This window comes from Bufo bufo, chromosome 5, assembly GCF_905171765.1.
Source record: "Bufo bufo chromosome 5, aBufBuf1.1, whole genome shotgun sequence".
Taxonomy (NCBI): domain Eukaryota; kingdom Metazoa; phylum Chordata; class Amphibia; order Anura; family Bufonidae; genus Bufo; species Bufo bufo.
Genome location: NC_053393.1, coordinates 488,520,746 through 488,548,384, shown reverse-complemented (window position 1 = coordinate 488,548,384; position 27,639 = coordinate 488,520,746). Strand labels below are relative to the sequence as shown.

General features: G+C 43.0%; 1 protein-coding gene across 1 annotated transcript in view; it reads left to right on the top strand.

The window, feature by feature from the left end:
- Positions 1 to 27,639, top strand: part of ADARB2 (adenosine deaminase RNA specific B2 (inactive)) — a 761,328-nt gene that overhangs the window by 684,490 nt on the left and 49,199 nt on the right. The window contains exon 9 of the mRNA XM_040434228.1: positions 8,422 to 8,603. Within this exon, the coding sequence (XP_040290162.1) occupies positions 8,422 to 8,603 (182 nt within the window). The remainder of the gene's footprint in view (positions 1 to 8,421; positions 8,604 to 27,639) is intronic.

Sequence of the window (27,639 nt, the reverse complement as noted above, 5' to 3'; positions counted from 1 at the left end):
TACGGTCAAGGACGGGGCATGCTTTAGAAGTTTGGGGGCGTGGCCAGTGAGGTCCGGCTTTCTGGGGTGAAGCAAGTGGCCACCCTAGCCAAAGCACTCAGCTCAGTTCTGTGCCCCTTTGGTTCTGTTTGGCCATCCTTGGTGTACAGACTCATAGGGGGAGATTTATTAGAGATCGCTATTTTACACTGGTCTTTGAAATTTTAGTTTATAATGAGGAACAGGCCTTCTCTGTCTTTATTTGCTCCTGAAAACAGCTAAGATAACAGTTAGGCTGAACTCAAAGATCTGAAACATTTTCTACATACACAAAAGACCCATTACTCTCAAATATTGTTCACAAATCTGTCTAAATCTGTGTTAGTAAGCACTTCTCCATTGCCGAGATAATCCATCCAACCTCATAGGTGTGGCATATCAAGGTGCTGATTAGACAGCATGAATATTGCACAGGTGTGCCTTAGACTGCCCACAATAAAAGGACACTCTGAAATGTGCACAGTTTTGCCTTACTGGGGGGGGGGGGGGGGCCCAGCCAGTCCCGAGCTATATATATATTTTTTGTGTCAGTGTGTTAACTCTAAAATCAGCGCTCATCTCTTTACTATCTTACACTGACTCAGCTCCGGTAACAGCAGGCAGCGTTCACTCACTGACGTCACGCGCCTGCTCCTCCCACTAGGCGGCGCAGGTGCGTGACGTCAGTGAGTGAGCGCTGCCGCCCGCACTGGCTGTTACTGGAGGGAGCTGAATGTAAGGTAGTAAAGAGATGAGCGCTGATTTAAAATTAAAGTTACTGTTTGCAGCCTGCAGGATACCAATTACAGTTTATAAATGTATACTACTGTGAGTGGCGGGGAGGGGGATCTATGGATGACGGCACTGTTATAGGGAGGGGGATCCGTGGATGACACTGTTATGGGGGGGGGGTCTGTTGATGACACTTATGGGGGGGATATGTGGATGACACTGTTATGGAGGGGGATCTGTGGATGACACTTTTATGGAGGGGGATCTGTGGATGACACATAGCATAAGATGCTATATACGGTATGTGTCATCCACAGATCCCCCTCCATAACAGTGCCATCCACAGATCCCCCCATAACAGTGCCATTCACAGATCCCCTCCATAACAGTGCCATTCACAGATCCCCTCCATAACAGTGCCATCCACAGATCCCCTCCATAACAGTGCCATTCACAGATCTCCTCCATAACAGTGCCATCCACAGATCCCCTCCATAAGTGTCATCCACATATCCCCCCATAAGTGTCATCCACAGATCCCCCCCATAAGTGTCATCCACAGATCAGACCCCCATAATAGTGTCATACACAGATCCCCCCCATAATAGTGTCATCCACAGAACACTGTTATGGAGGGGGATCTGTGGATGACATTGTCATGGGGTGGATCTGTGGATGACACATATAGCATAAGATGCTATATATGTATCATCCACAGATCCCCCATAACAGTGCCATCCACAGATCCCCCTCCATAATGGTGCCATCCACAGATCCCCCTCCATAACAGTGCCATCCACAGATCCCCCTCCATAACAGTGTCATCCACAGATCCCCCTCCATAACAGTGTCATCCACAGATCCCCCCATAACAGTGCCATTCACAGATCCCCTCCATAACAGTGCCATTCACAGATCCCCTCCATAACAGTGCCATCCACAGATCCCCTCCATAACAGTGCCAATCACAGATCTCCTCCATAACAGTGCCATCCACAGATCCCCTCCATAAGTGTCATCCACATATCCCCCCATAAGTGTCATCCACAGATCCCCCCCATAAGTGTCATCCACAGATCAGACCCCCATAATAGTGTCATACACAGATCCCCCCCATAATAGTGTCATCCACAGAACACTGTTATGGAGGGGGATCTGTGGATGACATTGTCATGGGGTGGATCTGTGGATGACACATATAGCATAAGATGCTATATATGTATCATCCACAGATCCCCCATAACAGTGCCATCCACAGATCCCCCTCCATAATGGTGCCATCCACAGATCCCCCTCCATAACAGTGCCATCCACAGATCCCCCTCCATAACAGTGTCATCCACAGATCCCCCTCCATAACAGTGCCATCCACAGACCCCCCTCTATAACAGTGCCATCCACAGATCCCCCTCCATAACAGTGCCATCCACAGATCCCCCTCCATAACAGTGCCATCCACAGATCCCCCTCCATAACAGTGCCATCCACAGATCCCCCTCCATAACAGTGCCATCCACAGATTCCCCTCCATAACAGTGCCATCCACAGATCCCCCTCCATAACAGTGCCATCCACAGATCCCCCTCCGTAACAGTGCCACCCACAGATCCCCCTCCAGAACAGTGCCATCCACAGATCCCCATCCATAACAGTGCCATCCACAGATCCCCCTCCATAACAGTGCCATCCACAGATCCCCCTCCATAACAGTGCCATCCACAGATCCCCCTCCATAACAGTGCCATCCACAGATCCCCCATAACAGTGTCATCCACAGATCCCCCATAACAGTGTGTCATCCACAGATCACCCATATCCGTGTGTCATCCACAGATCACCCATAACCGTGTGTCATCCACAGTTCCCCCATAACAGTGTGTCATCCACAGATCCCCCATAACAGTGTATCATCCACAGATCCCCCATAACAGTGTATCATCCACAGATCCCCCATAACAGTGTGTCATCCACAGATCCCCCATAACAGTGTCATCCACAGATCCCCCCATAACAGTCTCATCCACAGATCTCCCCATTCAAGTAAAATGTTGAATGAAACAATCATTAAATAGGTGGCCAACTTAAAGCGGTGGTTTAAAGGGTGTGGTCAATGGGCTGAGTCAAGGGGGGCTGCAAAATTGGCTTTCGTCTGGTGGGGGGGGGGGGGCCAGGCCATCAGCTGTGTAAGGGGCCCCTAAATTTCTGATGGCAGCCCTGTCAATAGGTGTGCGAAGTTGCAGAATATTGGCAGGAACTGAAAAACGCTGTCATATAATCCATCCAACCTCACAGGTGTGGCATATCAAGGTGCTGATTAGACAGCATGAATATTGCACAGGTGTGCCTTAGACTGACCACAATAAAAGGCCACTCTGAAATGTGCAGTTTGATCACACAGCACAATGCTACAGATATCGCAAAGTTTGAGGGAGCGTGCAATTGGCATGCTGACTGCAGGAATGTCTACCAGAGCTGTCGCCCGTGCAATGAATGTTCATTTCTCTACCATAAGCCGTCTCCAAAGGCGTTTCAGAGAATTTGGCAGTACATCCAACCGGCCTCACACCCGCAGACCACGTGTAACCACACCAGCCCAGGACCTCCACATCCAGCATGTTCACCTCCATGATCGTCTGAGACCAGCCACCCGGACAGCTGCAGCAACAATCGGCTTGCATAACCAAAGAATTTCTGCACAAACTGTCGGAAACCGTCTCAGGGAAGCTCATCTGCATGCTTGTCATCCTCATCGGGGTCTGGACCTGACAGCAGTTCGTCGTCTTAACCGACTTGAGTGGGCAAATGCTCACATTCGATGGCATCTGGCATGTTGGGGAGGCATTCTGTTCACGGATGAGTCCCGGTTTTCACTGTTCAGGGCAGATGGCATACAGCGTGTGTGGCGTTGTGTGAGTGAGCGGTTTGCTGACGTCAACGTTGTGGATCGAGTGGCCCATGGTGGCGGTGGGGTTATGGTATGGGCAGGAGTATGTTATGGACAGCGAACACAGGTGTATTTTATTGATGGCATTTTGAATGCACAGAGATACCGTGATGAGATCCTGAGGCCCATTCATCCACGACCATCACCTCATGTTGCAGCATGATCATATGCCATCATGCCCCATATTGCAAGGATCTGTACACAATTCATGGAAGCTGAAAACATCCCAGTTCTTGCATGGCCAGCATACTCACCGGACATGTCACCCATTGAGCATGTTTGGGATGCTCTGGATCAGCATATATACGACAGTGTGTTCCAGTTCCTGCCAATATTCTGCAACTTCGCACAACTATTGAAGAGGAGTGGACCAACATTCCACAGGCCACAATCAACAACCTGATCAACTCTATGCGACAGAGATGTGTTGGAAACGGCTTATGGTAGAGAAATGAACATTCATTGCATGGGCGACAGCTCTGGTAGACATTCCTGCAGTCAGCATGCCAATTGCACGCTCCCTCAAACTTTGCGATATCTGTGGCATTGTGCTGAGTGATCAAACTGCACATTTCAGAGTGGCCTTTTATTGTGGGCAGTCTAAGGCACACCTGTGCAATATTCATGCTGTCTAATCAGCACCTTGATATGCCACACCTGTGAGGTGGGATGTATTATCTCGGCAAAGGAGAAGTGCTCACTAAAACACATTTAAACAGATCTGCTGTCCCATAGACCTACAGCAGCAGAGCAGGAAGAGAGAAGGGAGACGGCACGTGCGCACAGCGCACGCTGTCTCCTCGCACAGCTGATCGTCGAGAGTGTCGGGTGTCAGACCCCCGCCAATCTAATATTGATGACGTATCCTAAGGATAGGTCATCAATATGAAAAAACCCAGAGAAATTCTTGAAGCTACCCCCTAATACTGTGCCTGTTGTGCTCCCCCCCATGTCCACAAACACTTTACTATACTATACACCCACACTGCCCTCATTAGTACTGGTGCCCCAAATAGTGATAATACTCCCCAAGATAACCCCCTTTAGTGGCTATGCCCTCCATACTGCATCAAATAATAATAATGCCCCTACAGTACTCTAGTAGTAATAATATAACCATAATGCTCCCAGTGGCTCTAATGTCCTCCTGTAGTGCCCCCCACTAGTTCCAATATATAATGCTTCCCCCATAGTGCCACTATATATATAATGTTCTGCCGTAGTGCCAGTATGTATATAATGCTCCTCCATTCCTCCCTATCAGTGCCTGCCAAGTATATACAGTACAGACCAAAAGTTTGGACACACCTTCTCATTCAAAGAGTTTTCTTTATTTTCATGACTATGAAAATTGTAGATTCACACTGAAGGCATCAAAACTATGAATTAACACATGTGGAATTATATACATAACAAACAAGTGTGAAACAACTGAAAATATGCCATATTCTAGGTTCTTCAAAGTAGCCACCTTTTGCTTTGATTACTGCTTTGCACACTCTTGGCATTCTCTTGATGAGCTTCAAGAGGTAGTCCCCTGAAATGGTTTTCACTTCATAGGTGTGCCCTGTCAGGTTTAATAAGTGGGATTTCTTGCCTTATAAATGGGGTTGGGACCATCAGTTGCGTTGAGGAGAAGTCAGGTGGATACACAGCTGATAGTCCTACTGAATAGACTGTTTGAATTTGTATTATGGCAAGAAAAAAGCAGCTAAGTAAAGAAAAACGAATGACCATCATTACTTTAAGAAATTGAGGTCAGTCAGTCAGCCGAAAAATTGGGAAAACTTTGAAAGTAAGGGCTATTTGACCATGAAGGAGAGTGATGGGGTGCTGCGCCAGATGACCTGGCCTCCACAGTCACCGGACCTGAACCCAATCGAGATGGTTTGGGGTGAGCTGGACCGCGGAGTGAAGGCAAAAGGGCAAACAAGTGCTAAGCATCTCTGGGAACTCCTTCAAGACTGTTGGAAGACCATTTCAGGGGACTACCTCTTAAAGCTCATCAAGAGAATGCCAAGAGTGTGCAAAGCAGTAATCAAAGCAAAAGGTGGCTACTTTGAAGAACCTAGAATATGACATATTTTCAGTTGTTTCACACTTGTTTGTTATGTATATAATTCCACATGTGTTAATTCATAGTTTTGATGCCTTTATAGTCATGAAAATAAAGAAAACTTTTTGAATGAGAAGGTGTGTCCAAACTTTTGGTCTGTACTGTATATAATGATATCCTTCCCCCCATCCCTGGTGCCCCCAGCAGTGTGGACATCTTGTATAACAAAACAAAACACAAAAAAAATCACCTCCCTCCCGATGCAGACCACAGTTTTATCTGTGGCTTGTGTTGCTGCGTCCTGATGCATGCGGTCCCAATTACATCACCACTCCTGCTCCGGGTCTCACGTGATGACATCATCATACGAGACCCAGAGCAGGAGGTTGCAGTGATGTCATTTCGGCTTCTTGCTCTGTTCTAACGCCTCACAGGCTTGAGGCCTATCGGTCTGAGGCTTGTGAAGTTGGACCACCATGAGTGTGTTCCCCTTTATGGGTAGCAAAGTGGCACCCTAGGCAGATGACTACCCTCCCCTATACATCATCCCGGCCCTAATTCAGAGCACATTACTGCAGGAGAGGACTATAACTCCCAGCATGTCTATAATTTTATATCAGAGCACATCACAGGGGGACGTATAAGAGGATGGGACTATAACTCCCAGCATGTCCAAGCCGTTATTATGTAATATCAGATTACATTACAAGAGGAGGTATAAGAGAAGACTACAACTCCCAGCATGCCCAAGCAGTTATTATGTAATATCAGAGTACATTATAAGAGGAGGTATACAACTCCCAGCATATCCAGGGTGTTGTAATGTACCCTGGTATTATATAATAATGGCCTGGACATTCTGAGTGTTGTAGTCCTCTCCTCTTATACCTCCTCTTGTAATGTACTATGATATTACATAACAAGCTGGACATGCTGGGAGTTGTAGTCCTCTCCTCATACCTCCTCTTGTAATGTACTCTGATATTACATAACAGGAGGTATAAGAGGAGAGGACTACAGCTCCCAGCATTTCCCTGGCACTTACATTGAATCCATATTTCTTCACATGCATGGCTGGTCTTCATTATTTTACTGCACTGTTGAGCTCCGCCTCCTGTTCTCGTCACATGATGGTGAGGTCATCGCAGGTCCTTCATCCCCTCTTCTCTGCTGAGCTGCCCCTCCTGCATCTGACATTATTGCAGGTCCTGTCAGCAACTGTGGTAATGACTTGTGTTATGTGAGGAAGGGGACCTTACACTGCATTGTAAAGTGCAGCTGTTCAGCTGTCTGCACTGAAGCAGGAGGCCCCTTCTTGCCCAGTTTGACCCCCCCCCCTAACGCCGACCCTGAATATATTGATGATATGTCTCTTGTGTGCAAAGATAACAATGTTAAAGGGGTTGTCTCACTTCAGCAAGTGGCATTTATAATGTAGAGAAAGTTAATACAAGACACTTACTAATGTATTATGATTATGATTAGAGATGAGCGAATTTATGAAAAGTTTGATTCGGGTGATTTGCCGAATTTTACAAAAAAATTTGCGTTGTTGCGAATTACTTTGTCACGAAGCGCATTTTTTGTAAGTAGCGGGTGCAATGACAGGGAGCGGCACCCCCCATCATTGTACCCCACAGATGCCATGTTCATACATGATCGTGGCATCTGCATGTAAAAACTGTGTGAAATTAAAATTTTTATTTTTTTTTTAAACTTACCTCCTCCATTTGATCGAGACGGGCTGGCCGCCGCCACCTTGCTTGAAGATCTGGAGTAAAAATTTGTGCGGCGCGAGATTACGTCATCACTCATGGGATTTCGGCCGAGATCTTCAATCAAATGGAGGTTTTCAGGTTAAATCGATTCTCTAACACAAAGCACGAGGAAATTCTGCTTCAAGGCGAATCAAATTTATCCTGAAATTCTGATCGAATTCCACTTCGTGGGATTCGATTCGCTCATCTCTAATCGTGATTGTCCATATTGCTTCCTATGCTGGCTGGACCCATTTTTCCATCACATTATACACTGCTCATTCACATGGTTAACTTACGACCACCCAGCAATCCATCAGTGGTGGTCGTGCTTGCACAATATATATTTAAAAGTGCCTGCCTCTCTGTTGGCCGGAGCCGTGGGAGCTCACATAGGCTGGAACCTTTGTTCTATAGTGTGCAAGCATGACCACCACTGATGGATTACAGGGTGGCCGTAGCCATGGAAACGAGCAGTGTATAATGTGATGGAAAAATTAATCCAGCCAGCAAAGGAGACAATATGGACAATCACAAGACATTAGTAAGTGCCTTGTATTAACTTCCTCTGCATGATAAATGATATTTGCTGAAGTGAGACAACCCCTTTAAGCATGAAATTAGAACTGGACAGATTATGATCTTGCCAAAAGAGGTGAGTTTTTGGGTCGAGTTTTATGGCTTAGTTCTGAAATAACGTCCTGTAGACCATGAGGATAACTTCCTACTGTATCACCAGCTAGTGTTAAACCAGCTTACTCATGCGTCTTGGAAATTGTAGCTCCATGGTAAAGGACACCGTATATGTGTCTGATTTTGTCAGCAGGTAACTAGAGTGCTTTTACTGGAACTGCAGTTTGTAATCACTTGATCCTGTATTTTCTGACCTGCGTAATTTCAATTTCTTTGTCCAGATGGAATATCCTGGGGTTACAGGGTGCTCTTCTTAGTCACTTCATCGAGCCTGTTTACGTGCACAGCATTATCGTCGGCAGCCTACACCACACAGGCCACCTGTCCAGGGTAATGCGCCACAGAATAGAAGAGATTGGTAAATTGCCAGCACCGTATCGGCATAATCATCCTCTCCTTAGCGGTAAGCAAATGCCTTTCTTGTAGACAAATAACATTGTTCCCTTCCGTTCTTCTAAACCATAGTAATTGTGCAAGAAGCCTGCGTGAAGGTTAATCAAGGTCAAGCAGCTACAAGCCTTTCCTTATTATGTGTTATTTACTGAAGACCCCGCTCACCTTGACTTCCATTCCTTGTAGGTTAATGCCTTTTGAATTGGATATATGTACTTCTTTCCAAGCATGTATTTTCAATTAACACAGATAATTTGCACGTATAATATGCTGAAATACATTACAGAGAAGAATTATACCTTCCTAGAATATGCAATGTGATCATATTGTAATTTGTATTAAGATCCTTAAAGGGGATATCCCATAATTAATGTAAAAAATTAAAATCAAACATCATATAGTACATGACATGTCTCTTTCTAGTGCACAGAACCAGCCCCGTGTCTCACATGGATCAACAGCACTCTCTATTCATTGCTCCAATTGCTCTGCCAGTTTTATCTCAAGTTGACAGATCAGAAGGTGTGCCCTTTCTCAGGTGTCATGTCCTTTCTGCTGCAGCTGAAGGATGGAACTGAGCATGTGCGTCCACCTCAGTGAGGTAGACAGAGAAACTAGAAATAGAACAAACAGCAGGTGGCGCTATACAGATAGATGTCATGGAATACCTCAGTGTCTATACAAAAATTTTACATACATGCAATTATAAAATTATTCAGAGAAAGGTGCTGGTATGAAAACTGTCGATATTTTTCACAGGACAACTGCTCTAAGGAATATACAAAGCGTTGCTGGTCCCTGACACATTGACTAAGACTCATTGACATGTATGAAACAAAATATATTTTAGTTTGTGAGAATAAATGACTCTTTACTGATCCTCAGCTCTGTTCATAAGGTGATTACTGAAAATAAAAATCCATTTGTATCAGTGACATAGGAAATAGTGCTGCCATCTAGTACAGGTGCGAGCTCTGCCAACTTCTGGAATCAGTCAGTGCACAGGAATTGAGTCGTATTGTTTATGACATCCAGTTAAAGTGCCATTTCTACAAAGAAAGTTCTTGTAAAATGGGGCATTGAGAATGTACCGTATTTTTCGCACTATAAGACGCACCTAGGTTTTAGAGGAGGACAATAAGAAAATAAATGTTCTGAACCAAAAGGTGTGCTTTTGGTGGGTTTTGAAATAATGGTGGTCTGTGGATGACACTATTATGGGGGATCTGTGGATGACGCAGTGTAATGGGGGATCTGTGGATGACGCTGTTATGGGGGATCTGTGGATGGCACTGTTATGGGGAATCTGTGGATGGCACTGTTATGGGGGATCTGTGGATGACACTGTTATGGGGAATCTGTGGATGGCACTGTTATGGGGGGAGATCTGTGGATGACACTGCTATGGGGGGATCTGTGGATGACACTTATATAGCATCTTATGCTATATATGTGTCATCCACAGATCCCTCCCCCCCATAACAGTGTCATCCACAGATTCCCCCCCCCCCCCCCCATAACAGTGTCCCTGTGTAAAATAGTGAATGACCCACAATACAGGGGGTGGGGGCCGGCATCTGGTGTTGTAATGGCAGCGGGGGACCGGTGCAGTCACTGTATTCTATTACACCGGGCCCCGCTCACTGTAGTATTAATAGGTAACGTGTAGGCATGGGCGCTGTTTTAAACTATAGTAATCCTCTGCAGCATAGAGAAATCCATGTAGTTACATTTACCTCTGATTTCATGCATACAGTAGGTATATGAAGATTCATGTTCCACTAGAATTAAAGGGGTTTTCCAAGTGTTTTTTACCGATGACCTATTATCAGTACCTGATCGGTGGGGATCAGACACCCAGGACCCCGCCAATCAGCTGTTTAAGAAGGCACAGGTGCTTGCAGCTTTTCCTTCACGTTGATTGGTCACATGGCCTAGGCGCTCAGCCCCATAGAAGTGGATGCCAAACACAGCCACTATACAATGTACGGCGCTGTGCTTGTTGAGCAGAGAGAAGGATGCTGCACTACTACCAGCACCGGTCCTTTCTCAAACAGCTGATCAGCAGGGGTCCTGGGTATTGGACCCCTCCAGATAAGATACTGATGACCTATCCAGATAGGTCATCAGTTAAAAACACATGGAAAACCACTTTTATGTACAGAGTTATTCTACCTTAGAAGCATTGCTCTATAAATACCATGTCTGTCAGAGTCTTTACTGCAATGCATGGAGGCTGAGCGTTTGCATGAGCCGTATCAGTCAGAAGCTTATCATGTCCTAATTAAACAAAATTAGTTATGCTACTCCAAGATAGTCTCACAAATGACCTAGATAGAATTATTTTAATTAGCTAATTGTATGTGAAACCTATCTGGATAAGTGATACCATGATTTCTAACAGGCTAATAATTAGTTAAAGGGGCTGTCCGGGCTTTTACTATTGATGACCTATCCTCAGGATAGGTTATCGCTGATCTGATACTGATGACCCCTTTAATATCTACTCTGAGCCAAATATTCAGTAGCACAGAGGTGTCCATGTTTTATATATTTACAGATGAGTCCTTCCTTTCCTTTTTTCTTGGCTCAAGATATCCGAAAATGAGTGGTGCAAGATGACTAGCTTTGTTAAAAACAAAAACAAAACTTTAGCAGTTCTCAAAACACTGAACAGAGTAACTCAAAAGTGATATTTGTTTTTTTCAAAGCCGGTCACCACTCATGCACTAGTGCTTCTGAGTGCGTGGGGTGTGGATATTTAATGATGGATCAGGTTCAGAAGGATGATGCTGAAAGAGATAGGGTGAATAGTGAAGGGTTAGATCAGGGGATGCCATAGGCCTGTGATGGCTAACCTCCTGCACTCCAGCTGTGGTAAAACTACAACTCCCAAGATGTACACTTGCTTGGCTGTTCTCAGAGCTCCATAGAAATTAATGGAGCATGCTGGGAGTTGTAGTTTCACCACAGGTGGAGTGCCAAAGGTTAGCCATCATTGCCATAGGCTAACCTAAAAGGATGTGTGTAACGGATCTCCTGGCACCCCGACTGGGTACCTCCGTTGATGGATGCTCCTAGTGCTTCCCGAGGACTCCAAGCACTCCGCTCTACACCGTAACCACCACAGGAACAAGGAACAGGAACAGCTCTTACAAGAGCTAGGGGTTATAGCCAGGGGAGTATACAGTGAATAGCATTCCCCACACACATAAGACGAGGCTCTATGTTGAAAGCAAAACAGGAACTCTTTAATAGGTTATTTTTCAGCCTTTTATGCAGGTCTCCTAGCAAGGGACACTCCCCCTGGGGACCTTGTAGAAGACTGTGACAGTTTATATATTAGCCAATCACATGCATTTACAGTATTGAAACCTTCCCAGCAATTGTACACAAAACCCCCTTCCCTCTGTCTGTAATGCAATCAACAAAATACAATGGGCATTACGCTAACTTAATCACTCACAGGCAGAAAACACATTTTTCCCAAAACACAGAAAACACCTCAAAACCCCACATATCCCCATAATTTATGGATAGCTCTGATCAGGGTGAACAACATATGCAAAAATCACCCAGATCCGAGCAGGGGTTCCCGAATTCCATGGAAGTCAAATTGGCCGACCGCAAGCATGGCTTTCCTGCCCAAAACAGTTCCACAGATTTAGGCTGTGCGGCCGGTCTGTCTTCTCCTTCAAAGTTAGTATATGGACCATAATCCTGAGGCAAGAGGCTGGCAAACAGGCCCGTCCAAAACCCAGTGGCGAGGTTAGTTTCGCCACAATGTGTTTTTAGGGACCGCCTAAATCTGTGGATGCTGTGATTTAGCCTAATTTCTTGGGGTAGGGCATTCCAGACAATTGGTGCAGCTCAGGAGAAGTCTTGAAGACAGGAGTGAGAGGTTCGTATTATGGTGGATGTTAGTTGTAAGTCATTAGCTGAACGGAGAGCACGGGTTGGGTGGTAGACGGACATGAGGGAGGAGATGTAGGAGTGCAGCACTGTGGAGAGCTTTGTGGGTGAAAATAAGGACTTTAAATTCAATCCAATACTGTATGAGCAATCACTGCAATGACTGGCAGAGGGCAGAGGCATCGGAGTAGATAGATTAGACAGGTATATTAGTCTGACTGCTGCATCAAGGATAGATTGGAGAGGGGAAGGTCTGGGGAGGGTTCTCTAAAATTAGAATTTTTACTACTCCCCTCTAGTCTCTAGGTGTAATTTTGCTTTTCTTTGAGAAAACATGGTCAATAAAAAAATTTTTTGTAATACTTCCAGTTGCTATGATTTGGACATACAGTAGGTAAAAATATATATCATGAACAATAATAGAGAATTTCTATAAAATGTCTATTTCTTGGTGAGCACTACCAATGCATCAGTGCTTCTTCTCCAATGAAATTATAATTACGGTACTCCTTCTAGAGCCCTTTTGACCATAATTACCACATCTTTGCTCTGTTCAAACCAATTAACCCCCTGGTGATTTTCTCAACTAATCTGTAGAAAGTATAGTCACATTCAAAATAATTCAGATAAATGACTGAGATGCATGTCCCATATTATTCCATACTCTATGGCGTGATATTATATACATACAAATGACACCTGGGTTTCTCAGAAAAAAATACACAAATCCACACGCATGTGACATCTCAGATTTCTGTTGCAGAAATGTTACATCGGAAAAGGTTTGTAAAGAACCCATGCAAAATCTGCAGAAACAACAAAAAAAAAAGATGTATGGGAGCTGACAGCTACTATGGTTGTACCGACACGTAATACAGCTGTGTGCATGAAATACATGGGTTACTGCTTTGAAATAACAGAGGCTTGAGATGAGCTTTCACACATATAAATGAGGTTTGTATGTTTCCCTCTGTTAGAATTTTCCAGATCCTCTAAACTACATTAAAACATTAAATGGTGTCAAGTTAAATCGTTACACGTGCATTTATTCAATATAATAACATTTTCCACTAAATCTACATTTAAGAGACAATTTTTTTTACTCCTAGAAATAATTTTTTTTAATTTCTTATTTATTTCAGCAATTAAATTTCATTTAATATAAAGTATTGTCATTCTGTAGAAGGCAGCACAAATGATAAATCCTCCTATACAGTTTACTGCTGCTATAAAGGGAATATGTTACCTGACTGGTAATCCTCCTTATGATAGTTAGTGTAGAATTGGAATAATAGTATGATAACTGTATTGTTCTCTTGATAGACCTAGATAAAAATGCCCACAGAAGAGCATTGGAGTAATTAGTATGATACTGTAATTGAGTCACTAGAGGGGGCGTGGGGGCGTGTTCTCTCTGGCCGCAGTGATGGTCTGACTGAGAAAGTTAAGCAAGGCTGACAGGCTAAGTTAAAATACATTGAGTGACTTCAATAAGTGATATTCAGAAAACATTCCTCCCATTTATATATTTGAAAATGTATTCACATATAGGCTGTGTTAATGTGTGATACAGTAAATGTCCCTTTAATAATAATAATATTTATATTTATATAGCGCCACTATATTCCTGTGTTTTGCAAATTCAGGGGTTTCATGTACAAGAGACATTACAACGTAACTGGCTAATATACAACTGAAACACTAGGAGTGAGGGCCCTGCTCTCAAGAGCTTACAATCTATGAGGTTAAACCCATACATACAAAAATCTTGGCCTATGATGAGTACAATTTTCTCATGTAAAAACATTCCAGAAATAGCAAAAATAAGACTTATATTTGAATACTGAACATGGGGAATTATTTTTCAGTAATTCAGAAGTCAAATCCCACATTAACAATCGTCTACTGAGAATATCTAATATATAAAGCTGAGTGTGCGTATGTGTGTGTATGTCCGCTAAAGGAATCTGCACCGTCGCATTTACAATCACGAAATTTGGCACACAGGTACGTCAGGTGTTTGGGAAAGTTTTAGATCAGGTCTCAGCTCTCTAGCACGTACCGTTCCTGAGATATTCCCCAAAAAACACATTAGCCATTAGAAGCCTGGTCACATGACCCTTATCAGCCAATAGAAGCTTGAAGGCCCTTAGTCTCCACATACACACAGTTTTACACCAGGTTTCCATAACAACCCAGCCATTTTTCTTCACTGCTGTAGGTCAGCTTTAAAGGAAATCTGTCACCAGGATAATCGCTATTGAAGTAAAGCCATCGCACTTAGTACCTTATTTCCAGATGTGCCTTTGTTCCAGCAATAGATGTTTTTTTATCCTCTGAAAATCCAGTTTATTTGGTATCCAAATGAGCCAGTAAGGTGCACAGAGGGGCGTCATTCTTGCAGGAAGGAGCCTAGGCACGCCTCCTGCAAAAATGTGTCCACCCACCCCTCCTACAGCACATTCAAGCCATAACTCTGCCCCCCATTTCCCTGCTCCCAGCATGAGGGCAGGCTTGGGAACTAGCAGGAGGCGTGCCTGGTCTCCTTCCTGCGAGAGTGACGCCCCTTTGGGCACCTTACTGCCTCATTTGCATACCAAATAAACAGGATTTTTAGAAGATAGCAAACATCCTTTGCTGGAACAAAGGCACATCTGGAAATAAGGTACTAAGTACTATTAGGCCATGTCTTTACTTCAATAGCGATTATCCTGGTGACAGATTTCCTTTAAAGGAACAGGGCACTATGGATGACACTGTTAAGGGAGCGGAGTGCTGTGGAGGTCACAGTTCAGAGGGCAGGTAGGATGGCTACTCGGGCCACCCTCAAAAGACGGACTTAAAAACCCTGCCCCCAGGTCCCACAAGGCCACGCACCCCCGACTTGGTTAGGCCATACCCCTCCCACTCCGCAGCCCACGGGGATTGAAAAAAATGAAGGTAAAAATCAACTTCTGTCAGCTGCAGGTGTGGGAGGGAGGGTGACTTTTTGAGAGCGAGCTGTTCAAAAGGACATCCCTGTGTCCATCCAGGCCCTGCGCCGGACGGAGGACAGGGAGCCTGAAAGCCGGACTGTCCTTCCTAAAACCGGACCTCTGACCATCCTAGGGGCAGGCTGCTGTGGAGGTCACAATTAAGGGGACGGTCCACTATAGAGGTCAGTGTTAAGAGGCAGATTGCTGTAGAGGCCACTGTTAAGGGGGCGGGGTGTTGTGGAAATCACTGTTAAGGAGACGGGGTACTGTGGAGGTCACTAATAAAGGGGAGGCCGCTGTGGAGGTCACTGTTGAAGGGGCAGATGGCTGTAAAGGTCACTGTTAAGGGGGAAGGATGCTGTGGAGGTCACTGTTAAAGGGGCTGGCACTGTGGAGGTCTCTGTTAAGGGGGCAGGGAACGGTGAAAGTCAAAGTTAAGGGGACGATCCGCTTTGGAGGTCAGTGTTAAGGGGCGGGGTGCTGTAGAGGTCACTGTTAAGGGGGTGGGGTGTTGTGAAGGTTACATATTAAGGGAATGGATCTCTGTGGAGGTCACTGTTAAGGGGGTGGGTTATTGTGTAAATCACTGTTAAGGAAACGGTACTGTGAAGGTCACTAATAAAGGGGCGGCCTCTGTCAAGGTCACTGTTAAAGGTAAGGGTGCTGTGGATGTTACTGTTAAGGGGGCAGGCGGCTGTGGAGGTCAATGTTAAAGGGGTATAAACAAAATCCCAGCAGCTGTGTCTTTGAAGATATGATTTATTCCAATATTAGTTATTGTGTCCTACAACCAGGACGCATTTCGGCAAGCATTCCTTTATCAAGGTAAAGGCATACTTGCTGAAACGCGTTCTGGTTGTAGGACACAATAACTAATATTGGAATAAATCATATCTTCAAAGACACAGCTGCTGGGATTTCGTTTATGCTGAAATTGGAGTTCACTCCCTTCCCACGCAGCGTGCATCCAGTGAGTGCCGACCGGCTTTCTTAAATGTTAAAGGGGCAGCGGGGCACTGTGAGGTCACTGTTAAGGCAGCGGGGTACTGTGGCAGTCACTGTTAAAGGGGCAGTCGCTGTGGAGGTCTTTGTTAAGGGGGCCGGGAATGGTGGAGGTCACAGTTAAGGGGACTGAAACCTATGGTCAGTGTTAAGGGGCGGGTGCTGTAGAGGTCACTGTTAAGGGGCGGGCCCCTGTGGAGGTCACTGCAATCGAGCCTCTGAAGGAAATGACATAAGCTAACCAAACAGCACTAGACCACGCATCTTCTAGCCAGTGAATTGAATCCAATGAGGCTATTAAAGCATTGTAAAATAGCTGATCACATTGTGGCGCTTTACTTGCTCAATAAGTAGCGCCACTGGGATGAAGAGACCTGCAATCAAAAAACTCATAGATCACTAGTAGGTAAGTGCTTTAAAAGTAGAAGTTACAGCACTGAATAGCACCCCTGTGAAAGCACTGCTTTCACAAGTTCTCCCCAATGTGCCCCAACAATGCACAAACATTTTTTTTTTTTAATTCTAGAGTGAAGTAAGCCTACTAATAGATGGTATAAACTGAGGAGGAATTTATCATTGTCTTTGTGCCTAAATTCTGGTAGAAAAAATTAGCAAATTGTGGCACAAGCCACTATTGTAAAAGAAAGCTCAAAAGTTGGTGTAAAGAGGTATCTCACAGTGAAAGAGAACTACCTTGCTAGAGCTACTTTTTTGGAAGTGGCTCCCTATGAGTCTGAGTCCATCTTTTTAGCAAGCATTGGTTCATGACAAGGGAAAATAGCTAAGCAAGATATTCATTCATAGACAGCTGTTTCTAGGGGTTTGTTCCTCATCAGTACAGAGTAGGATGCTGGCTGGCTGAGTGAGATGCCTTTGATGTAGCTTAAGGGGGGGCTGGCTCTCTTTAACCCCTTAAGGACACAGCCTTTTTACACCTTAGGACCAGGCCATTTTTTGAAAATCTGACCAGAGTCCCTTTAAGTGCTGATAACTTTAAAACGGTTTGACTTATCCCGGCCGTTCTGAGATTGTTTTTTCGTCACATATTGTACTTCATGACACTGGTAAAATGGAGTCAAAAAAAAAAATTTTTTTGCACCAAAAAATACCTAATTTAACAAAAATTTGAAAAAAATTTGCAAATTTCAAAGTTTCAGTTTCTCTACTTCTGTAATACATAGTAATACCCCCAAAAATTGTGATGACTTTACATTCCCCATATGTCTACTTCATGTTTGAATTGTTTTGGGAATGATATTTTATTTTTTGGGGATGTTATAAGGCTTAGAAGTTTAGAAGCAAATCTTGAAATTTTTCCGAAATTTACAAAAACTCAATTTCTAGGGACCAGTTCAGGTCTCAAGTCACTTTGCGAGGCTTACATTATAGAAACCACCCAAAAATGACCCCATCTAAGAAACTACACCCCTCAAGGTATTCAAAACTGATTTTGCATACGTTGTTAACCCTTTAGGTGTTGCACAAGAGTTATTGGCAAATAGGGAGGAAATTTGAGAATTTCATTTTTTTGTTTAATTTTTCATTTTAACCCATTTTTTCCACTAACAAACCAAGGGTTAACAGCCAAACAAGACTGTATCTTTATTGCCCTGACTCTGCCATTTACAGAAACACCCAATATGTGGCCGTAAACTACTGTACGGCCACACAGCGGGGCGTAGAGTGAAAGGTGCGCCGTTTGGTTTTTGGAAGGCTGATTTTTATGGACTGGTTTATTTACACCATGTCCCATTTGAAGCCCCCTGATGCACCCCTAGAGGAGAAACTCCCTAAAAGTGACCCCATCTAAGAAACTACACCCCTCAAGGTATTCAAAACTGATTTTACATACGTCGTTAACCCTTTAGGTGTTGCACAAGAGTTATTGGCAAATGGCGATGAAATTTGAGAATTTCATTTTTTTGCCTAATTTTCCATTTTAACCCATTTTTTCCACTAACAAAGCAAGGGTTAACAGCCAAACAAGACTGTATCTTTATTGCCCTGACTCTGCTGTTTACAGAAACACCCCATATGTGGCCGTAAACTACTGTACGGGCACACAGCGGGGCGTAGAGTGAAAGGTGCGCCGTTTGGTTTTTGGAGGGCTGATTTTGCTGGACTGTTTTTTTGGCACCATGTCCCATTTGAAGCCCCCCTGATGCACCCCTAGATTATAAACTCCATAAAAGTGACCCCATCTAAGAAACTACACCCCTCAAGGTATTCAAAACTGATTTTACAAACTTTGTTAACCCTTTAGGTGTTGCACAAGATTTAATGGAAAATAGAGATACAATTTCAAAATTTCACTTTTTTGGCAGATTTTCCATTTTAATATTTTTTTTCCAGTTACAAAGCAAGGGTTAACAGCCAAACAAAACTCATTATTTATGGCCCTAATTCTGTAGTTTACAGAAACACCCCATATGTGGTCGTAAACAGCTGTACGGGCACACGGCAGGGCGCAGAAGGAAAGGAACACCATATGGTTTTTGGAAGGCATATTTTGCTGGACTGGTTTTTTTGACACCATGTCCCATTTGAAGCCCCCCTGATGCACCCCTAGAGTAGAAACTCCAAAAAAGTGACCCCATTTTAGAAACTACGGGATAGGGTGGCAGTTTTGTTGGTACTAGTTTAGGGTACATATGATTTTTGGTTGCTCTATATTACACTTTTTGTGCGGCAAGGTAACAAGAAATAGCTTTTTTGGCACAGTTTTTTTTTTGTTATTTACAACATTCATCTGACAGGTTAGATCATGTGGTAATTTTATAGAGCAGGTTGTCACGGACGCGGAGATACCTAATATGTATACAATTTTTTTTATTTATGTAAGTTTTACACAATGATTTCATTTTTAAAACCAAAAAAATGTTTTAGTGTCTCCATAGTCTAAGAGCCATAGTTTTTTCAGTTTTTGGGCGATTATCTTAAGTAGGGTCTCATTTTTTGCGGGATGAGATGACGGTTTGATTGGCATCTATTTTGGGGTGCATATGACTTTTTGATTGCTTGCTATTACACTTTTTGTGACGTAAGATGACAAAAAATGGATTTTTTTACACCGTTTTTATTTTTATTTTTTTACAATGGTCATCTGAGGGGTTAGATCATGTGATATTTTTATAGAGCCGGGCGATACGGACGCGGCGATACCTAATATGTATACTTTTTTTTATTTATGTAAGTTTTACACAATGATTTCATTTTTGAAACAAAAAAAATCATGTTTTAGTGTTTCCATAGTCTAAGAGCCATAGTTTTTTCAGTTTTTGGGCGATTATCTTGGGTAGGGTATGATTTTTGCGGGATGAGATGACGGTTTGATTGTTACAATTTTGGCGTACATGCGACTTTTTTGATCACTTTTATTACCTTTTTTGGGAAGTAAGGTGGGCAAAATTTCAATTTCATCATAGTTTTTTATTTTTTATTTTTATGGTGTTCACCGTTCGGGTAAAGTAACATGACCGTTTTATAGATCAGGTCGTTACGGACGCGGCGATACCAAACATGTGTAGGGAATTTTATTTTTTTCATTTTTTATCAGTGATAAATGTGTTTTTTGATTTTTACTTTTTTTTCACTTTTATTCACTTTTTTTTGACCCAGACCCACTTGGTTCTTGAAGATCCAGTGGGTCTGATGTCTGAATAATACAGTACAGTACAATATATATTGTTCTGTACTGTATTTTACTTACACTGAACAGATCTATGCCTTTCAGCACAGATCTGTTCAGCACCATGGACAGCAGGACACCTGAGAGGCGTCCTGTTGCCATGGGAACCTTCCCCTTCTGCTCAGAACTTCGCAGACGGGGAAGGGTAAGGAGGGGATCTCTCGGGGGGCTCTCTGGGGGCTCTCTCCCTCCCCATCGGGGGGCTGCAAAGGCACAGCAGCCCCCCGATGGGAGAGGGAGGGAGCTCCCTGCGCTGTTAACCTTTTCCATACAGCGGTCCGTACGGACCGCTGTATGGAAAGGGTTAAACGGCTGACATCGCATCGCAGATGTCAGCCGTTTATACCAGGGTGCCAGCAATGTGCTGGCACCCTGGTATCCCCACTAGACACCAACGATTATACAAGGGGAGGCGGGCGGGGGATCGCGATCCCGCCTGCCGCACCGCCCGCCTCCCGCACCGCCCACACCGCCCGCAACCCTCCCCCTGCACCTCCCGCCACCATAAAAATCATTCGGGGGTGCAGGGGGGGGTGAATAAAACTTTTTTTTTAGGCATATAAAGTTTCTGATCCCCGCGGTCAGGGACTGCGGGGACCAGAAACTTCAGAAATCGCAGCAAACCGCAGGTCTGAATTGACCTGCGGTTTGCCGCGATCGCCGACATGGGGGGGTCACGGGACCCCCCCGCGCATTTAGCCTAGGTGCCTGCTCAATGATTTGAGCAGGCACCGGGTTCCGATCACTGCCAGCCACACGGCAGTGATCGAAAATACACAGGGCGTACATGTACGCCCTGTGTCCTTAAGTACCAGGGCACAAGGGCGTACCTGTACGCCCTATGTCCTTAAGAGGTTAAAGGGGTTCTCCGGGAATTTAGAAAATGAAAATACTTGAATATTACTTTATTGTAAATATATTCCCATATACCTTTCATTATTTATAATGCCTCATTTTATTTAGGGAGCAATCATTAGGAGAAATAAAATGGCCACCGTCCTATTAATACACACAAAACCTGTCCTAATCATACAGGAGGACATGTCACTTCGCACTGAGGTAAAGAGCTGACTCATCCTCCTCTCCTACTTGTCAGGGATTATGATCCTGAATACAGATTATAAGAACTTTAACTGAGGGAATGGAGTTCATGAGGAGACATGAAGTACAGAGAGGATGGACAGGACAGACTGTGGTCATGGAGACTGCATACAAGTGCTGCTGCACATTATCCACATCACCCCCACCCTCCTCTTTGTACTTCATGCCTCCTCATGAATTCTATTTCTACAGAGATTCAGCTGAAGATTATATTAAACTTTATTCAGGATCATAGAAGAAGATGAGGCAGCGCTTTGGATCACTGCTCTGAAGTAGCATGTCCTCCCATGTGATTAGGACAGGTTTTGTGTGTACTAATAGGACAACGGCCATTTTATTTCCCCTGATGATTGCTCCACAGACAAAATGAGCCATTATAACTAATAAAAAGGTATTTGGGAATATATTTATAATAAAGTAATATTTAAGTATTATAATTTTCCTAATTCCCGGAGAACCCCTTTAAGAAGAACAGCTGTATAGGGAGACTTAGTGGCAATGCTCCATGGGAAAATAATATGCAATGAAGTGTCTCCCAAGGAAAGAGAACCATCTTGCTAGTACCACCTAGTTTGTGGGAAAGTAGTTCATCAGGTGACTTTTAAAAAAAAAGTCACAAAAAGGTACTCTCTTACTCCAGTAGACAAAACTGTTATGTTTAAAAGCTTGCCAAATTTACTAAACAATGTGAGACATTTGATAACTTTGGCACAAATTATGTTAACGTGTACTCGAAAAATGGACTTCAAAAATTTCCCTAATGATAAATTCCCTTCTTAGACGAAACAGTCTAAAGTTGCACCAGATGTCTCATCCAGCATCAGCCACTGTGATAAATTTGGCACATCTTTAGCTTGTCTACTGTATCGTAAGGGAATATTTGAAGTCAGTTTTGCTTGAGTCTGTGTTGACGTACTTTGTGCATAATTGACCCTAACACTTTTGTCTAAAAATGCTACTCCAGCTTTTTTACACCACCCCTTATTGGAGTGAGTTTATGACCTTTTTTGGAACTTTTAAGAAACATACTTTTCTTACAAATCAATTGTGTCAAATGTCATGAATTACAGAAAGAAATCTCATCAAAGACTGCAAAGTTACAAACATTAGTCAATTAAAGAAAGCATTAAAAGCTTACAGTGATAACCAAAGATACTGGACACAAGTAACAAAACAAAAAAAATCAAAAACAAAAGAGCTTACATGAACACAAATAAGAAAAAAACAAAACCCAAAAGAATAAAATAAAAATACAAAAAATAACATAAAACTGAAAAAATAGGGAAAAACCTTCTTCCGGATTACAAATCAGTAGAAATGAATATAATACCAATCAGAAGCATAACGTGAAGAACAAGTGAAAATCATGCACCACATCATTAGTATGCTAACGTACTTGAATTGACCCCGTTGATTTTCTAAAATTTGTTGAGCGGACTTCAACGCAAGCTGAGCACTTTGGTCTGCTCAATACTGTGCAGAGTGTGTAAGTCCTCATAAGTCATGAGCTTCTGGCCCACACCACTAATTTCAATAGGAAGAAACACGTTAATCGGCAGCAGGGAGAGGCAGGAGCTCATGAATATTATTGAGCAGCATCGAGCAGTTTGCGCTGGAGTTAGCTCAATACAAATTTTAACAAATCAACTGGTTCAATTCAAGTAAGTGACCCAGCATCTTGCTCAGAGTATCTGTCACCAGTTTAGGCTGCCCTTAGATATTGCAGCATAAAATTGGTGACAGATTCCCTTTAAACGAACACTTGTGTAAAACTAGTACACTGGGGCAGATTTACTGATAGAATCTAATAGTCAGAGAGTAAAAACTTTTAGGAGAGAATGTTTTCTACTGGCAAGTAGTTTCCCTCCAGATTTATCACTGAAAGTTTTTAAAAAAAAATTGCAAACAAGGTCCAAAACTCACTCCCGTAGGGACGGGTTGTCATCAGTAATTGCCGAGAATAAATTATGAAAAAAATTCGATCCAAGAACCATCTAACCGTTGACTTGTTCTGCCTTTTGTTGGACCAAATAGCTGCGTCCTGGTAAAGTGAATGTGATGGGCACCTGTCTTTATCTAACCTGTGCAACTGTGTTAATGGAACCTATTAATGTCTGGGAATAAATTGCTGATCACTTGATAATTGACGTGGTCAGAGCCTAAAGATATCCATTTATAAATCACACTGGACGTGCTGTAACAATCCTATTTAAGGCTTAAGCAGTTTCCGGTGAATTAGTAGGTGATGTGGTGTAATTACTGGGGACGTAGCTGCTGTGATTATGCCCACGTCTTCATACTCTATTGAGTCATTCATACTATAGGCAGTCGTATGGCTGAGTAGCTTCATCCAAATACTTTAAGAAATAATATTTCTAGCAATTTAATTTGTTTCGTGGAGTAAAACTTTAGCGAATACATTTATTTTTTCTATAGTGCATATGTGAGATTTCATGTCTGCGGGGAATTTTCATCATTTTATTCAGCGTGAATGCAGCATGACAGGGTCTATGTGGAGAAGATGTTGCCTAATCTGTTTTATTCTGTTTATCTTGCGTGTGTGTAAAGTGTCTGTTAATTCAGATCACATTTACGTTTTCTATTCCTGATTGATCTTCCTGCATCTGTGTCCTGTGGCTTCCAGTTCTCTCAGTGTAGAAGGTAAGTTCTTCCTGGCTGTCATAGTGTAAAGTCCAGAGAATATTCTGGCCAACACATCCAAGCAGCTGATACACTCCTGAGATATGTGGTAGGCAACTCTTCTTACCTGACTGCAAATTCTTAGGGTAGGGCCACACGGTCAGGTTTACTGATGCAGTTTTGGAAGCCAGAACCAGGAGTAAATAAAAAAAAAAGGGAATGCAAATAAGCACTTAGCAAGCTCTGCCTCTAATGCCACCAGATGTAAGGCAGCATATAACTAAGCCAGCATCTCATCTGCAGCTGTCTGCAGATAAGATGCTGGCTTACTTATTATCCAAGTCATGTCTCAAGGCTTATTTAGAGGGTTGAACATTGACTTATAGGATAGCTGCCTTATATTTGGTGGCATTAGAGGCAGAGCTTGTTAAGAGCTCATTTAGTAACATAGTAACATAGTGTATAAGGCTGAAAAAAGACATTTGTACATCCAGTTCAACCTGTAATCCTGCAAGTTGATGCAGAGGAAGGCAAAAAAAACTGTGAGGTAGAAGCCAATTTTCCCCACTTAAAGGGAAAAAAATTCCTTCCCGACTCCATTCAGGCAATCAGAATAACTTCCTGGATCAACGACCACTCTCTACTAGCTATAGCTATACCCATGACAGATGTTAAACTTACCTGCCTATAGTTTCCGGGCTCTGTTTTTTGGACCCTTTTTGAATATTGGCACCACATTTGCTATGCGCCAATCCTGTGGAACACTCCCTGTCAGTATAGAGTCCCTAAATATCAGAAATAAAGGTCTGGCTATGACATTACTTAATTCTCTTAGGATACGGGGGTGTATGCCATCTGGTCCTGGCAATTTGTCTATTTAAATCTTTTTAAGACGCCGCTGTACTTCTTCCTGGGTCAGACAGGGCACTTTTAATGGGGAATTTACTTTTACATTCTGCATTTCATCTGACATTTTTTTTTCTTCCGTGAATACAGTGGAGAAAAAAAATATTTAATAGCATCCCTTTCTTCCCAGAATTCCAGAGGAGCATGTAAGCCTCCTCACACCGATTAAGGCGCTCTCCCGAAGGATAAACAGTACCCCCCCCAAAAAAACTTTAAGAAAAAGAATTCATTTCTGACCTTTATACTTTCTCTCTTTTTATCTACTCCTGATTTTGGCTTCCAAAACTGCACCCAGAAACCTGACTGTGTGACCGTATCTTTAATGGGTATAGAATACCTGTGATTTGAGGATCTTTGTGGTGCATCTAAATTAAAGTGAAATGATCTGCCCAGTTCTTTTAGCTTTAGCACATTAAGATGGCCTTTACCGGTGTAGTACGTACCATATGGGCAGCTCCTACTATGGCTAATATGGGATCTTTTCATATGACTCTAAGTTGTGCAAATCCTCTATTATTCCTACTAGAAGTTTATGAATACATTTCTAGCAGTCTGAAATGAAGGTCCATCTGAGTATTAACAGTTTGTTTGGGGAAGGGGGTGTCTGCCACTGGCACCACTGATTGGGCAACATCAGGCTGTACAGGGACACGCCCCCAGCTGCTAACACCCAGATGGACCTTTATTGCAAACTGCTGGTAATTCCTTCATAAGATTCAAGATCTTCATCAGGGATTTTGTATGATGATCATTTAGATCTCACTGGGTAGTAATACCTCATGTTTCTGTTGATTGTATGTATATTTAGAAAATTTTCTATAAAAAAAATTATTAAAAAAAGAACTTCTAGAAGGAATAAAAGAGGAATGACACAACATAAAGTCATAAAAATAGATGCTCCAACGTTGGTATTGCATGGAGAATGAAAGAAGTTACTAAAACAAACGTCAGGAGAGGGGACAGATACCTTGGGTAGACTTGGTCCACTGTAACTTTGTCACCCAAAAGCCTACGTAGATCTGCAACAAGCCCAGTCTAATTGTAACCTAAAAGTGAGCTACTGTATATACTGCAAAAAGTAAAGAATATAGATGGAAATCTGGCTACGCATTGCATGCTAAACCGCTCCCCTGGTCACTTGCCTAAATTGCCTACAAAATTATAATATGAAGAATTTAGGTCACGACAGGAAGAATCCAGGAATACATATAATAAATTAGAAATGTATGAGATATGCACAGATAGCAATAATATATGATAGGAGCACCGCTCCCTCTGTTTAATTATGTCTTCAATAAAGACTTGCTTTTTGTGAAGGCCGATATTGACCAAGATAAATATCACATTTGTTTGGAAGTCACCGTTATCATTCTTGGCCTCATCTGAATTATTTGCCCTGACAACGATGTTCAGCGTTACTTGATTTTGCCGCTAACATGGCCGTTAAATAAAGAAAGCTGCTATCATAACAAGCTTAATAACGTGTCACTTGCCGAGCTTTCCTTATAATTAGCAAGCTCCAGAGACAAGATTAAAATCTGCATAAACACTTGATTTCAGTCATCTACATGAATGTGCTTAGAAATCGCCGTGGACGTTATTTACTATTGTCACCTCGTCCCCTGGCTTGTGATTGCATTTAATAAGCGGCTGTTCTGCCATGGTTGAGATTTTCAGCAGATAGACGTGAACATTTGAAAAGTATTTTCTTTTAAAATAAAATAAAAATCATCTGTGAACATAAAGCCTTAACTCCACTTCTGGGAAGTGGTTAAAATCTATTTAGCTGCTTAGTTAAATCAATGCTGTGGATTATGGCAACTGTCCACTGATGACCTCAGAAGTGATGTGGAGGCAGCACCCATAAGTGTCACGGTAGGTGGGGAAAGGAAGAACACCAAATAAACAAACTACAACAGTAGACTAAGACTAAGTCCCAAAGCTAGTGAGGAGGGAGAAGGTAACCTCTTAGTTATCCCAGAGCCTCTCCCGGACTGCTAACTGTATGAGCAAATCCTAAAGGTGGAAAAGCTCATACACCGGAACTTAAGACCTACTGAAACTGACACAAACCCTAAATTAGGGAGCAGGGATGAGACTGCCGGGACCTTCCACCGTGAAGGGAACAGCGTCTCCCTGAGACCTAGACACAACACACACACAAAGTAGAAACAGGAGGACTTAGCTTGATGATTAAGTATGAGCAGTGGCGTTTCTAGCTTTTAAATTTTGGGGGGGCACACTGGGGGCCAGAACAAAAGTAGGGGGGGCAGCTATTACAACAATACATTTACACACGTATGCTTAGAAATGCTGCGATACTTTACCCAATACCTAAAACCGCAACAGGGAAGAAAAGTCCTGCTGTCTGTGGTTTTAAAAAAAAAAAAAACAATCACTCAGATTTCAACATGTCTTAGTTGCCTGTGGATGACACTTTTATAGGGAGGGGGATCTGTGGATGACACTGCTATGGGGGGGATCTGTGGATGACACATACCGTATATAGCATCTTATGCTATATGTGTCATCCACAGAGTCACCCCATGACAGTGTCATCCCTATTTCCCCCTCCATAACAGTGTTATCCACAGATCCCCCTCCCTATAACAGTGTCATCCACAGATCCCCCTTCCTATAACAGTGTCATCCACAGATCCCCCCCCCCCCTATAACAGTGTCAGCCACAGATACCCCTCCCCGCCTCTCACAGGAGTGTACATTTGACATTTCTAAACTGTAATCCATATCCTGCAGTAACTTTAACTTTAAATCAGGATTCAGCGGCCGGTCCTCTCTGCTAGTACCTTAACCTTACACCA